At 54.1% G+C, this 12,900-nt stretch overlaps 1 protein-coding gene across 1 annotated transcript; it reads left to right on the forward strand.

Moving 5' to 3' along the window:
• Positions 1-5,376: 5,376 nt before the first annotated feature.
• On the forward strand, positions 5,377-11,873 carry IQCD (IQ motif containing D). Its single transcript, XM_040081067.1, has 5 exons — positions 5,377-5,500; positions 6,227-7,018; positions 8,219-8,452; positions 10,615-10,686; positions 11,570-11,873. The coding sequence occupies exons 2-5, from the start codon at positions 6,368-6,370 to the stop codon at positions 11,840-11,842; spliced, it is 1,230 nt and encodes a 409-aa protein (XP_039937001.1). The 5' UTR covers positions 5,377-5,500; positions 6,227-6,367; the 3' UTR covers positions 11,843-11,873.
• The last annotated feature ends 1,027 nt before the right edge of the window (positions 11,874-12,900 follow it).

The raw sequence follows: 12,900 nt of genomic DNA on the forward strand, positions 1-12,900 counted from the left end.
TCTATTCACTTTTAAAATTGTTATTTAAAGAAGTGCAAAACTTTCCCCTAACCTCTCCATAGGCATAATTTGGGTGCTGCAAGGCACTAGAAACACTGCATGGAAAATCAGGGTTTGGCACCTGAATTTCCTTCAAACAACAGATATCTATCAAGTCTTGCTTTTCCAGAATATTTAAGTACGTTCTTGTCCTTCCTCCTCCCGCCTGTGATAAATCTGCCCTGCATCCTTTCCTCTCCATGGGCAGACCCTTCCTTCTTCATCTCAGTTTCTGCCTGCTGGGTTTGTCCAGGAAAATGAGGATTTGCTGTTCACCAGATGACCTGGATGATCTTTAAGGTCCCTTCCAACCCAAACCATTCCAAGATTCACTGTGACAGCTGCTGGACAGGACAGACAGGGAACACCTCTGGTCATGCAGGCACCAGTGCCAGGCTGGTGTCCACTCACACCAGCTGGCTTGGTGACTGAAACGCAAGAAGAGACGAACCGAGATGAATAAAAACGAAATGCTGTTTCTGCTCACTCAGGGACGCCAGTTGTCGGGGGCTCCTTTTGTGGGAGTTTAAATTCCCCGGCATTCAGGTGGTTTTAGAGTCCTGGCCCTCTGCAAAGCTCTGTGCCAAACCGAAGGAAGAGACGGAGTCTTCAGGTTTAGATTTTTCAAGGTTGAATATTTCGTTTATTGTTTCTTATCTTACAATTTTCTCAGTCCAACAAGATGTTTGCCGCGGCTTAGACTTCTCACGTCTCCCCCCGAGCTGGGTTGTCCTATCTTTTATACTAATTGCTACGTATTTCTTATTTACTATTTCTCAACAATGTCTATCACTATTACTAAAAAGGTCATCTTTACTCTGACCCAATCCTCACTAACTACTTTGTGCCAACGTCACTGCAGAAATGGAGTGAGGGAACAAGAAGGAAGAAGAAGAAGACAACGCCCCAAATTCTCCATCTTGCTCCCATTCACTTCAATGCCAAAAATCCCAAACCCACTGCTTTTTCAGCCTGTGATATACTAAACTACTATTTTTCACACTCTTGTGGCCTGCAATGCTTCCTGCAGTGCAAGAAGCCTCTCCCATGGACTGAAAGCAAAGCCAGAGTCTCTCTGAGCTCTGGGCTGGGGTCCCAGACCCCCCTGCCCAGGTCCCTGACCCTCCAGGGCAACCAAAGGAATGCCCTGGACTCCAACAAAATGCCAAAAAGCAAATAATGCCAGAAGTTTTTAGAGAGGAGCCTGGAGGTTGTCACCAAGGGGTGACCCATGCTGGCCACCCCTGGGGTTTTCCTTGTGGGAAGATGCTGTGGGAAAAGGAGTAATTTAGAACCAAACAGCACCCAACCTGCACACCAAGGGGGGTCCTCAAGTGGTTCCTGGCACGCAGCAGCACCCAGGGGGTGCGGAGGATGCGTCCCCCTCCTTGCCGTGGAAGCAGAGGGGCTGCAGGGCTCTAACAGAGCTCCTCTGTGTGGAGCTTACACACCTCAGCCCCTCTGAGCCCCTCCCCATCCCCCCCGCGCTGGGAGGAGCCTGTCACCGTTCCTCGGTCCCCCAGCTCGGTGCTGTCCTTCGTGCCAGCATTCCCATGGCGGCCAGCCCTGGCATGCAGCAGCACCCCCGGGATGAACAGCCCCAAGCCTGGGTGATGCCTGTCCCCCTTTGCCCTCTCCTCACCCCCTCCCCAGCCCCGTGGCCTTGAAGCCTCTGGAGCTGGACCATGGCCGCGGGCAGGCTGTGGGTGTTGGCACTGCAGGGGCTGGGTGTCCGTGCTGATCCTGCGTGTTGCCACTCAGCAGAGCCAGGAAGCAGCTGGCTTTTGCCTGGAAGATGGAGGTTGTGACTTGCTGCAGACTCACGGAATGACAGAATCATTAAAGTTGGAAAAGCCCTCTGAGAGCATCGAGTCCAAGCATTCCCCAGCACTGCCAAGGCCACCACTGACCCATGTCCCCAGGTGCCACATCCACAGGGCTGTGAAATCCCTCCAGGGATGGGGATCCAGCAGTGCCCTGGGCAGCTGTGCCAGGGCTGCACAAACCTTTCCATGCAGAAATGTTCCCAGTCTCCACCCTGAGCCTCCCCCGGCCCAGGCTGAGGCCGTTCCCTCTCCTCCTGTCCCTGTTCCCTGGGAGCAGAGCCCGACCCCCCCGGCTGTCCCCTCCTGTCAGGGAGCTGTGCAGAGACACAAGGTTCCCCCTGAGCCTCCTTTTCTCCAGGCTCAGCCCTTTCCCAGCTCCCTCAGCCTCTCCTGAGGCTCCATTCCCTTGCCCAGCTCCGTTCCCTTCCCTGGACACACTCCAGCCCCTCCAGGCCTCTCTTGTCATAAAGGGCCCAGAACTGGACAAACGATTTGAGGTTTGGCCTCAGCAGGCAGATTAGGACCAAACTCACACACTCTGGTCTCAGTGCCCTGACAGCTCCAGTAACATTTTCCTGTGCCACAGCTGCCCACAGCTCGCTGTGTTCCTCTGCACTCCTGCTCCTGCCACCCAGCTCCAGCCTGGCGCTCTCAGAACCAACCCAGGACCTCCAGCTCTCCCGTTTTCCCTGTTGGGACCTTTAGCTCAGAGCTTTCACCAACCCCACTACGCTCATTCCTTTGGCAAACTCTGCAGGGACTCCCTGCTTTCTCTGTGCCCTGCCTGGGCCTCCCTGACGGGCTCAGGGGGCCAGGGGAATGCAAACTCCTTCCCACTTGTTCAGGATACGGATGCTGTCATCCCACTGACAGCATGACCTGGGAATGAGGGAACAGCAGCCAAAGCTGCAGGAGGGACATGGTCAGGGATCAGCTGGCCCTGTGGAGTCCTCCAGGGCTTAGTGTGGTGCCAGAGCCCCATGTTCCCAGCAGAGCACAATGAAAGGTTGCAGTCAAAAGCACCATGGCAGGAGCGGACTGTCCCTGCAGTGACAGGGAGGGGTGCTGTTGCTTGCAGCAAGGTTTCATTGTGTGCTTCTGCTCTTTCACAATCTGTTCAAATCTGTTCAAATCATCCCTCTCCTTGATGTCCCTTCCCAGGTCCCATGCAGGGATGGGTGGTAGGAGGAACAGGTATCTGGGCAGACCAGGCTGGGGTGGATGATGGTTTTCCCAGTAGGTCATCCAGCCACCTCCCTCGCTCTGAGCTGTGCTTCCCTCTGCTGCAGAGAGGGATTCAGCACCTGGAGAGGGGTTTTGGTGGTGAGTGAAGCCAGCTGGGGCCAAGAAAGTCTCTGACCTTTACGTATCTGTGACAGAGTCCTGCTGTTGGAACACAGCTGGACTCAGACTCTGGGGGATGGTGTGCCCAGGCTGTACCAGGAGATCCCAGCTCTCCCTTCCCTGCTCGGACATGTCCCACATACTTTGGATTCTTGGGCACCTCTGGCTCAGGCAGTGATGCAGTCTGGTGGGTTTGGGTGCAGAGAATTGTTTGAGGATAGATCTGAGGCTTTCCTGCATCCTGGATGAGGTGTGATTGACGCAGGTTCGGTGATGTTTCATCCAGCTCCCAAACTGACCCGGTTTTCTTCCTGGCTGAAGAGCTGCTGCTGGCTTGGAGCAGTGTGTGGAGCTGCAGGACGAGTCAGGGCTGCTCTGGACATGTGTCATCTCCTCCTGCAAGATGGGAATGTCTGTAATTATCCAGGTCCAGGAGGGAGCAGCAGTGATCCACAGTCTTCCCTTCTTTAGAGGCGGTTTGGATGGACCCACGACTCCACCCCTTTCCTTCCTCTTTCCCTGGATGTCACAAGGACTTGCTCTCCCTTCAAGCAGGCTGTGCACACCAGGACACAGGGGACTCTGGTGCCAGTCGCTGGCCAGTTGATGCCATCTCCAGGTCATGGCTGTCAGGAAGTCCAATTCTTCATTTCTTGGAGAACAATGGCACATTTCAAACAAAGCAATCAGGACACTTCTCAACTTTGGAAAGACATTCTTTTCATGATGGATTTCATTCCAAAATATCTGCAGGGTACGTGGCAGCCTTTCAGGGAGCTCAGGGAGCCTGGAATTCAACATTCTGGAGTCCTTGTCAAGAAAAGCAGCAGCTCTCCATGTCTCAGGGGCTGTTCTTTGTTATGTGATGAGCACTGTGAGGACACAGCCAACTGACAGCACACCTCACTGCAGCCTCAAGTCACAGCTCTGCTGTGCTCTCAGTCATAGTGCAGCCTTGGATCTCCTTGGATCTGGAATAGTGGATCTTCTGGACTTAGATCCAGTGTGATCCCAGTTGCCAAATTAGAGCCTGAGAAGGTGTTCCTGGGCAGGTCAGTGCTTTCCCTGGAGGCTACGGGACAGCCTGGCCCAGACTTGCAATTCCAGCTGCCCATTCTTCCCACAGCAGGCTGGGCATGTCCCAGCTTGAGGTGAAACCAAACCCAGACTCACTGTCACACTCAGTCCCATTCTTGATTTGAGTCAGTCCTTTGGCTGAGCCACTCAGGGCAGGAGGGAACCCACATGGAGGTCACTGCTCCAGGTAATAAGCCTGGAGGAAAATGGCTTGGGGGTGCTGGAGATGGTACCAAATATGCTCAGGCGGGCAGGAAGGCCAAGTGTCCCCTCATCCATCCCCACCAGTGCCACACCAGAAAGCCCAGCCCAACCTGGTGGTCCCACTACATCCATCCACCAGCCCCTCATTTGCTTTGTGTAGGGAAGCAGTTGAGAATGGGGGAGCGGTGGGCGCTGCAGATTTATTCATGGACTTGGACGCTCCCTGCACAGAAATAAAGGAGCTGCTCAGGCCAGGTAAGGCTGGGACCCAGGACAAGGCTGTCCGTGAGGGCACGGCCACTCCACCACTGTGCTGTGCCAGCTCCTGCGAGGGACAGAACATCACTGCGAGCATGGGCTGGAATTCAACATTTTGCCGTGTTCCCTGCTGGAAACCGAATCCTCCTCTCCCTGAGGGCATCCATGTCACTGTCTGTTCTTCACAGATGCCATCAACTGACAGGTAACCAATTAACTCAGCCTGTACAAAATCAGCATCTTCATCAGCTGAGATTCCTTATCACTTTTATGGCCCGTAAAAACAGTCATGTTAACAGTACGGCTTAGGGGAACTCTCTTGTGTTCCGATGCTTCGAAACAGCGCTCTCGGGGCTCCTGGACACCCACTGGGCTCAGCCGCGCCTGGCAGATGTGACCTCGGGGGAATAAAGTTTATTCTTCGGGTTCCTTGTCGTGCTGTCAAGAATACAGATCTGGGCAACCCGGAGAGAACGAAATACCTCGGCTCCCTCACCCCTCACAGCCCCGGCGGCCGCCATGACACAACCCGACCCCGGCCAGTCTCCGCCCCGGGACTCCTCATTGGACAGCAACGCTGCCAATCAAGTGAAGGGGCGGGGCCGGCACAGTGCGCCGGGACAGGCCGGGAAAGGCCCCGCCCCCTCAGGTCCCCTGGCAACGAGAGGCGCTGACGGCGGGACCGGGACCGGGACCGGGACCGGGACCGGGATCGGGATCGGGATCGGGATCGGGACCGGGATTGGGACTGAGTGCGCTGCAGGGGGTGCAGGCCGCCTGGGGCCGGCACCCCCCAGTAACCGACTCCTGAGACACCTCGTCCCACCCCCGGGATGCCCCGGGGCCGCTGGTCCCACAGACCCCCCAGATCCTCCCGCAGCGGCCCCCGAGCCGCCCGTCCCTCCCAGGGGGGTCCTCCCCAACGGGAACCCCCCGACCTCTGACTGTTGCCCAGTTCCTCGGTCCTCCTGCTGTCCCAAACCCGACTCCCTGTCGGCCCCCCCCGCTACCGCTGTCCCCAACCCCTCCCTCTGTCCTCCTCCCCTGTCCCTGCCAGTCCTGCCAGATCCCCTCCCACCTCCTCCCTCTGACAGGGACAGGCCTGGAAGGGTAGAGGTTTCCCATAGAGGTTTCTCACTGGGAGCCCTACCCTTCCCTCCAGGGTGGTCCCGGGGCTCTCCAGGTCCCTCTCCACACGCCTCTGGGGACTGCAGAGCTGCAGCTCGTGCTGCTCTACCTCAGCTGCTACTCAGAAGCAGATGGGAGCTTTCTCCCCACCACCCTTCAAAGCCAGGGATCCATCATCCCCTTCCCATGGGTGAATGACAGCTGCTCTGGAACACAGACCAGCTCTAATCCACAACACCATGCCCTGACCCCCTGCCCACACTCAGAGAGAGCTCTGGGGTAATCTCAGACTCTGATGTTTTCCCAAATTACATTGTTTCTCTAATGCTGTTGCCTTGTTTTCCTTTTAGAGTGAAAATCCAAGAAGGGAGATTATGTGACAGCAGCAGCACAGGGACCGCGATTTTCTTCCACAGTCTCATCTTGTAGAAGAGCTGCCGTGTCCTTTCTAGACCTGAAACCACCCAGGCCACTGGTGTTTAACTGAATCCATGGCCACTGGGGATCCAGCTGCATTCCAGGCACCCTTGTTGAAGCAAAGAACCTTGGTGAAAGGCACAACTCCAGGGAGGGCAGGGATCCCATTAGGAGTCATGAAGGTGTTAGATCCACGCCAGTTACAGCCTGATACCACAGAGACAGAAAGAATCCTAAATGTCTTGGATGAGACCATTGTCAAGCTGGAGATCACCAGGCTGATCCCACGGATTATTGGCTCCCTGGAGAGGTATGCTAGGATGCTGGGACCTGAGATCACCAGCAGACTTTTGGAGCATCAGAAGCTTTCAATGGAAATACAGCACCTGCTCGCCAGCCCTGGAGATGAGGAGACCAAGAGAGCTGCGGAGCAACGCCTGAAATGTTCCCTGAGAAACATCCTGAGGCTCCTCCTGGCCAACCCTTTGCTTTACCATGGACTGAAATACAAAGTTCGGGTGAGAGAGTCACCAGCTGATGTGTTTATCAAAGCCTTTATGGAATTCCGGGATTTCACACTCGAGAAGCTCCTGACCAGTCCTGATGAGGAGAAGGAGAAGATTCAATTCATGAAAGACATTTCCCTCCAGGTTGAGAAAAATACGGAAACAATCTCAGCTCTGCGGGAAGAGCTGGCAGCAGTCATCCAGACTCGAGATGAGGAGGTATGATCTTGTGTGAAGGTGTTTTCTAACCAAGTGTTACTGGAGCAAAACCTTGGTAATTATAAACCGATCCCTTTATTGCAGTTCCTAAAAAGCAAGTTCCAGAAATCCTTCCTAAACCAGATCTAAAACTTAAAAATAATATTTTTATTGTAGAACATAATGAAAAATGCTTATTGCATGCTTGATTTTTTTTTTAAAACTCAAATTCAGCATGTTTTGAACTATTGTCACCAGCCAACTTAAACAACAAAAGTCCCTGAGTTCCAGAGGAGTGGCAGGACAGGCACAAACTGCTGTGGTGGTATCCTGGCAGGGTGACAGTGCCAGCTGCTTCATTCCCTGCTGCTGAAGGAATGAAAAATCATTACAGGGAGAGATTGCTCTGATTAAAATCCATTTTTAATATCTGCTCTGTCTTCACTCTTGCTTAAAACCAACATTTGTGTGATTCCCGACTCTAACAGCTGCCTTGGAGCATTTGTGATTAATCAGTGATTATACAAATTACATGAATCTTTAATTTTATCTGCAGCTGAGGTGCAGATAATTGACCGTGCACTTCCCAGGCACTTTCCCAGCCTGCGTGCCAAGCCCAGAGCTCCTGACAACAATCCTTTGTTTTCTACCTGTGCTTCTCTTTCTCCTCCCTGCAAGAGTGGTTGGCTGAGAAGGTTTTGCCCTGTGCTCACTGCTGGCAGAGCCGAGGGCCTGCTTTCCCCTTTCCCTCTGCTCCGCGGAGTTCTGGGAATCGAGACTTTTATGTGCAATTTGGCAGCTTGTCCAGGACATGGTGAATAAATCTGTTTCACTGATCCCAGCTGGGGATTTCCCTCCCTGGCCTGTGTCCCCCAGACAGTCACTTGGAGCCTGATCCAGCCCTTGAGGGAGCCACGGGGCTACTCCAGGGAATCTGTTTTGGCTGCTCCTCAGGTGGCAGTGCCAGTGGGGCTTGGGATGGTTTGCTCACTCTGTGCCTTTACTAACAGGTTCCCAGAGGAGCCAGGGAAAGGTTTCCAAAGCTCCTGTGTAAATCTAACTCTTCCCTCAGCTGGCACTAGCAGGTCCTTGGTGCTACCTGGGCCAGCCCCTGAGGGTCCCTTCTTGGATCTCCAACACCTTTGCAATTTGTTTCTTCTCCTGTCCACCTTATGCCTCGGGAGCATTTCCTAAAGGTATTCCTCTTGTTTTCTGGTCTAGCTTAACAAGAAGGACAAAACAATCGAAAACCTCAAAACCAGCATGGAAGATCTGGCCAAGGACTGCAAGGCTGAAATCCAGCACATCATGGAGGAAGGGGAAAATCAGCAAAAAGAGGATGAGAAAGCCTCCCAGGACAGGTGTGCCAGGCTGAAACAGGAGGTTCAGCTCCTGGGAGCACGGTTCAATGCACTGGTGCTGGAGCATCGAGCCTCAGAGCTGGTTGTCAGGAAGGTAAAGGGGAGGAGAGCTCTGGGACAGGAGGTTGAAGCCTGTTTGCAGAGCTGTCTGCAGCTCTGGCTGCTGCCTGCTGAAAGGAGTTCCTTGGTCCCTGCTTGTTCCTGGCAGGATGCACATGGTGTTTGGCAGAGCACACCCGCCCTGTTCTCATGCTCTGCTGATTCTGGTGGAAAGCAGCCCCTGCAGCGACAGCAGGGACAGAGCCTGTCACAGGTCCTGCTCCTGTGGCTGCCTCGGCTCTGGGAACCCTTCACACTGTGCTGTGACACTGGGCAGAGCTCAGCGCAGCAAGGCTGGAGCAGGACAGGTGTGGGATAGAGAGAAATCAGGGATCTGCTGTAGGGGGAGCAGAGCAAACAGTGCCTTGGGTTTAGTGTTCCAGGTGGAATAGGGCTGATGCTGAGGGCGCAGCAGGTCCTACCCTGCCCAGCTTGACAGAATGGACAAGCCAAGGAGTCAGGCTGGGCTGAATGACTGGGAAATGTGATTTCATGGAATCATCCCAGAATAGTTTGGGTGGGAAGGGACCTTCAGAAAGCCCATCAGTCCCACCCCTGCCATGGCAGGGACACCTCCCACTGTCCCAGGCTGCTCCAAGCCCCAGTGTCCAACCTGGCCTTGGGCACTGCCAGGGATCCAGGGGCAGCCACAGCTGCTCTGGGCACCCTGTGCCAGGCCCTGCCCACCCTGCCAGGGAACAATTCCTGCCCAATATCCCATCCAGCCCTGCCCTCTGGCAGAGGGAAGCCATTCCCTGTGTCCTGTCCCTCCAGCCCTTGTCCCCAGCCCCTCTCCAGCTCTCCTGGAGCCCCTTTAGGCCCTGCCAGGGGCTCTGAGCTCTCCCTGGAGCCTTCTCCTCTCCAGGTGAGCACCCCCAGCTCTCCCAGCCTGGCTCCAGAGCAGAGGGGCTCCAGCCCTTGGAGCATCTCTGGTGCCTCCTCTGGACTCTCTCCAGCAGCTCCAGGTCCCTCCTGTGCTGGCCCTCAGGGCTGGGGCAGCTCTGCAGGTGAGGTCTCACCTGAGTGGGGCAGAGGGGCAGAATTCCCCCCTCCCCTGCTGCCCACGCTGGGGATTTCAGGGCTGGGGCAAGTCCAGCCCTCACCCACCAGCACCCCAAAGTCCTTGTCCCCAGGGCTGAGCAGATACAGGAGGAGGAACAGGACCAGCAGGCAGGCTCAGGCTGCTGTAGCAACAGCTCGGCCCTGAGCAGAACACACTGGTGACACAGAATTGAGAACTGGAAAAAGGGCGTTTTTCTTCTCATTCTGCTCATCCTGGGTATGCTCTCCAAACCAGCACAGCCTCCCATGGGCAGGAAGCCCACGTGGTGATGGGGCATCTGTCACTCTTGCATTGGGTGGTGCAGAATGAAGTGCTGGGCACTGACAAAACATCAAACTCAAGTTGGAGCTGCAGTACAACCCTCAAAGTCTTTGGCAGAGCAGGTCCTGCTGCAGTTCCTGCCACGGCATGTCTGCCCGTGGAGAGCTCAGCTCATTCCAGCACCCCGGCAAATGCATTTACTGACCACAGAGGCCTCCTTTCCTCAGCAAGTACAAGTTGTACTTGTGGTCTAAATAGCTCAGGTGGTACCTCGTGATGGCCTGGGAGCCCTTGGGACATCCTGGGGCAGTGCCACACAGGAAATGGAGCAGGAATGATTGCACAGAACACACATCCAGAGCTGGAGGTAAACTACCCCAGGTCGTACAGCAGTACAGCCACTGCTAAGCTGTTTTACACCCAGAAAGATCTCTTGTTTTAAAAGGCACCATCTCCTGAATACTTTCTGTCCCACATTCATGTTTTGCAGTTCTCTCTTGCTTCAGTTTCAGGCTGGTAGCCTCAGTTTGTCGATGACTTGCCACATTCCATCAGACACGTTCATTTCCTCCTGCAGAAGGTACATTCCAGGTGCTGTTCAGCCCCCCAGCTCCATGCTGTAAACCAAATAAAGCCCTTTGGGAATGTCCCAGGAGAATCCTCAGACAAGGGCAAACCACATATGTGTCAGCTGAGGGAAGCTTGTCACAGGGAGGAGGTGAAATACTCAGATATAATGATGCTGTGGCTCAAGTTTCTCTGCTTTCTCACTCAGGATACTTCTTACCAGGCCTCAGATGTCTGCAAGGATCTGATCTTGTTTTGTGTTTCAGGAAAAGTGCAAAGCGGAAAGGGAAATTCAGAAATGGGTCCAGAAATACGACATAGACATGGCAGAAAAACAGGTATTGGCTTTAAGTGCTTTGCTCTGCCATTAAGTGATTTGCTTAGGTAGGAGGATATGGAGGACATGGAAGTGAGAGGTAATTCTGCATCCAGGTGAACTACAAGAAAGGGATCTTTGTCCTGCCTATGTCTTCAGGAGTCCTCTGCTGCTTTGGCTTTAGGAAAAGTTACATCCACTGTTAAATCCCACAGTATCTGGGGGCAAATGGTCTGTCTGGGATGTCCACCCGATGCCAGGAAACAGGGTTTTCAGTTTTGCTCCAATCCTCAGTCCTGACAGCCCTACCTGTTATCCAAACCCTGCTCCTGTTCCTGTTGAAACCTTGGGGGATGTGCTGGGTGTTAAGAAACCCAACAGCCTGCCCCTAGCTGGGCCACGACAGGCTGAAGGTCACATCAGCACCCCCAAAACTTGCCTCTGGGAAGGCCCTGGGGGCTTTCCTGTTCTTGCAGTATTTATGTGGTTGGATAAAAGCTCTTGGATTCTTTACAGAGCAAAATGCAGGGAGGGGCCTGAAAGCTGCTGCTAATTGTAAAGAATGATCCCCCTGTCAGATGTTTAATAATGGGATTATTTTGGTTTCCTGTCCATGGAGAGGCAGGAGCCCCAGGTTTGGGGCAGAATTTGTCAAGGCAGATCCACCCCTACCCTGCTGGTTCTCCAGAGCTTCCATTGTGGGAGTATGTTTTCAGGGGAGCATCAAGGGACCCAGAATCTCATGAAATTCCCTGGGTACTGGGCACATGCCTTCCTTTAGAATCCCTTTGGAAAGGCTCCATCCAGTCGAGGTTCCATGGCTTTGGGATGGGTTTCAGGACCCTCACTGGGGATGTGGGGAGGAGCTGCTGAGCAGCTGTCCCTGATCCCTGCTGTCCTGCCAGGCCACATATGACGAGCTCCAGGCTGTCTACAATGACGAGAAGGAGCAGTTGTCCCTGCTGATGGAGAAACACGCGCTGCTGCTCCAGGAGTACACGGAGATTGAGGAGGAGCGCAGGATGCTTAAGGAGAAGGAGGAGGAAGCTGCACGGGAAGAGGCCAGGAGGAACAATGCTGCCACCTGCATCCAGGCCTTCTGGAAAGGCTACTTAGTGCGGTCCATCTACAAGTCAAAACTAAAGAAGGGCAAGGGCAAACGCAAGGGCAAGAAATAAAGCCCCAAATCCCTTTTCTCTCCCTGGCAAAGCTGCTGTGTCTGAGCTCTTCCAGATAAAAGCATTGAATTGTTAAGGTTGGAAAAGAATTTTAAGATCATTGAGTCAAGCCAATACCACCATGTTCACCAGTAATCCTTGTCCTCAAGTGCCACATCCACGTTTTATGAACATTTCCATGAACTCTACACTTCCCTTGGCAGTCTGTCCCAGGGCTTTAGCACACTTTCCATGAAAAAACCTTTTGTTAATATTTAATATAAACATCCCCTGGCACAACTTGGGGCCATTTCCCCTCATCCTATCATGTCTTGCTTGTGTGGATTTGACAGCCCATTCCTGACTTTAGAGCCCTTCTTTGCAGCCTCCCTTCCCTCCCTTCAGGTGAGAGCAATGTCACTGGTGAGGCCCCTCTCTCCTCAGACATGGCCAAGGAAGGTGCGTTCCCTTCTTGGCAGCCACAAGAGATACTGGGATCCATGAGACTTTGAGAAGTTGGTACCCATGTGGATAGTTTGGGCTGTAGTTACATCAAGAAGGACATTCCCTGTCCAAATGGGCTTCAGTTCACAAACAGCAACAGCCTCCAGGGACACTTTAAAGTCCCTCACAGTGCCTAAAAGGGCTCCAGGAGACCTGGGGAAGGACTTGGGATAAGGCATGGAGGGACAGGACACAGGGAATGGCTTCCACTGCCAGAGGGCAGGGCTGGATGGGAGATTGGGCAGGAATTGTTCCCTGGCAGGGTGGGCAGGGCCTGGTACAGGGTGCCCAGAGCAGCTGTGGCTGCCCCTGGATCCCTGGCAGTGCCCAAGGGCAGGCTGGACACTGGGGCTTGGAGCAGCCTGGGATGGTGGGAGGTGTCCCTGCCCATGGCAGGGGTGGCACTGGGATGGGCTTGAAGGTCCCTTCCACCCCAACCCATTCCATGGCTCTCTGTAAAGCAGCCTTTGGGGTCCAAAGCACTCTCAGGCTGTTGCAGACCCAGAAGTGGCCCCACAGGCTGCCTCAGTGCCCCCAGTGCTCCAGGCTGAAGGACTCTCCAGGGAAGAATCACT

This window comes from Hirundo rustica, chromosome 17 (genome assembly GCF_015227805.2).
Source record: "Hirundo rustica isolate bHirRus1 chromosome 17, bHirRus1.pri.v3, whole genome shotgun sequence".
NCBI classification, from domain to species: domain Eukaryota; kingdom Metazoa; phylum Chordata; class Aves; order Passeriformes; family Hirundinidae; genus Hirundo; species Hirundo rustica.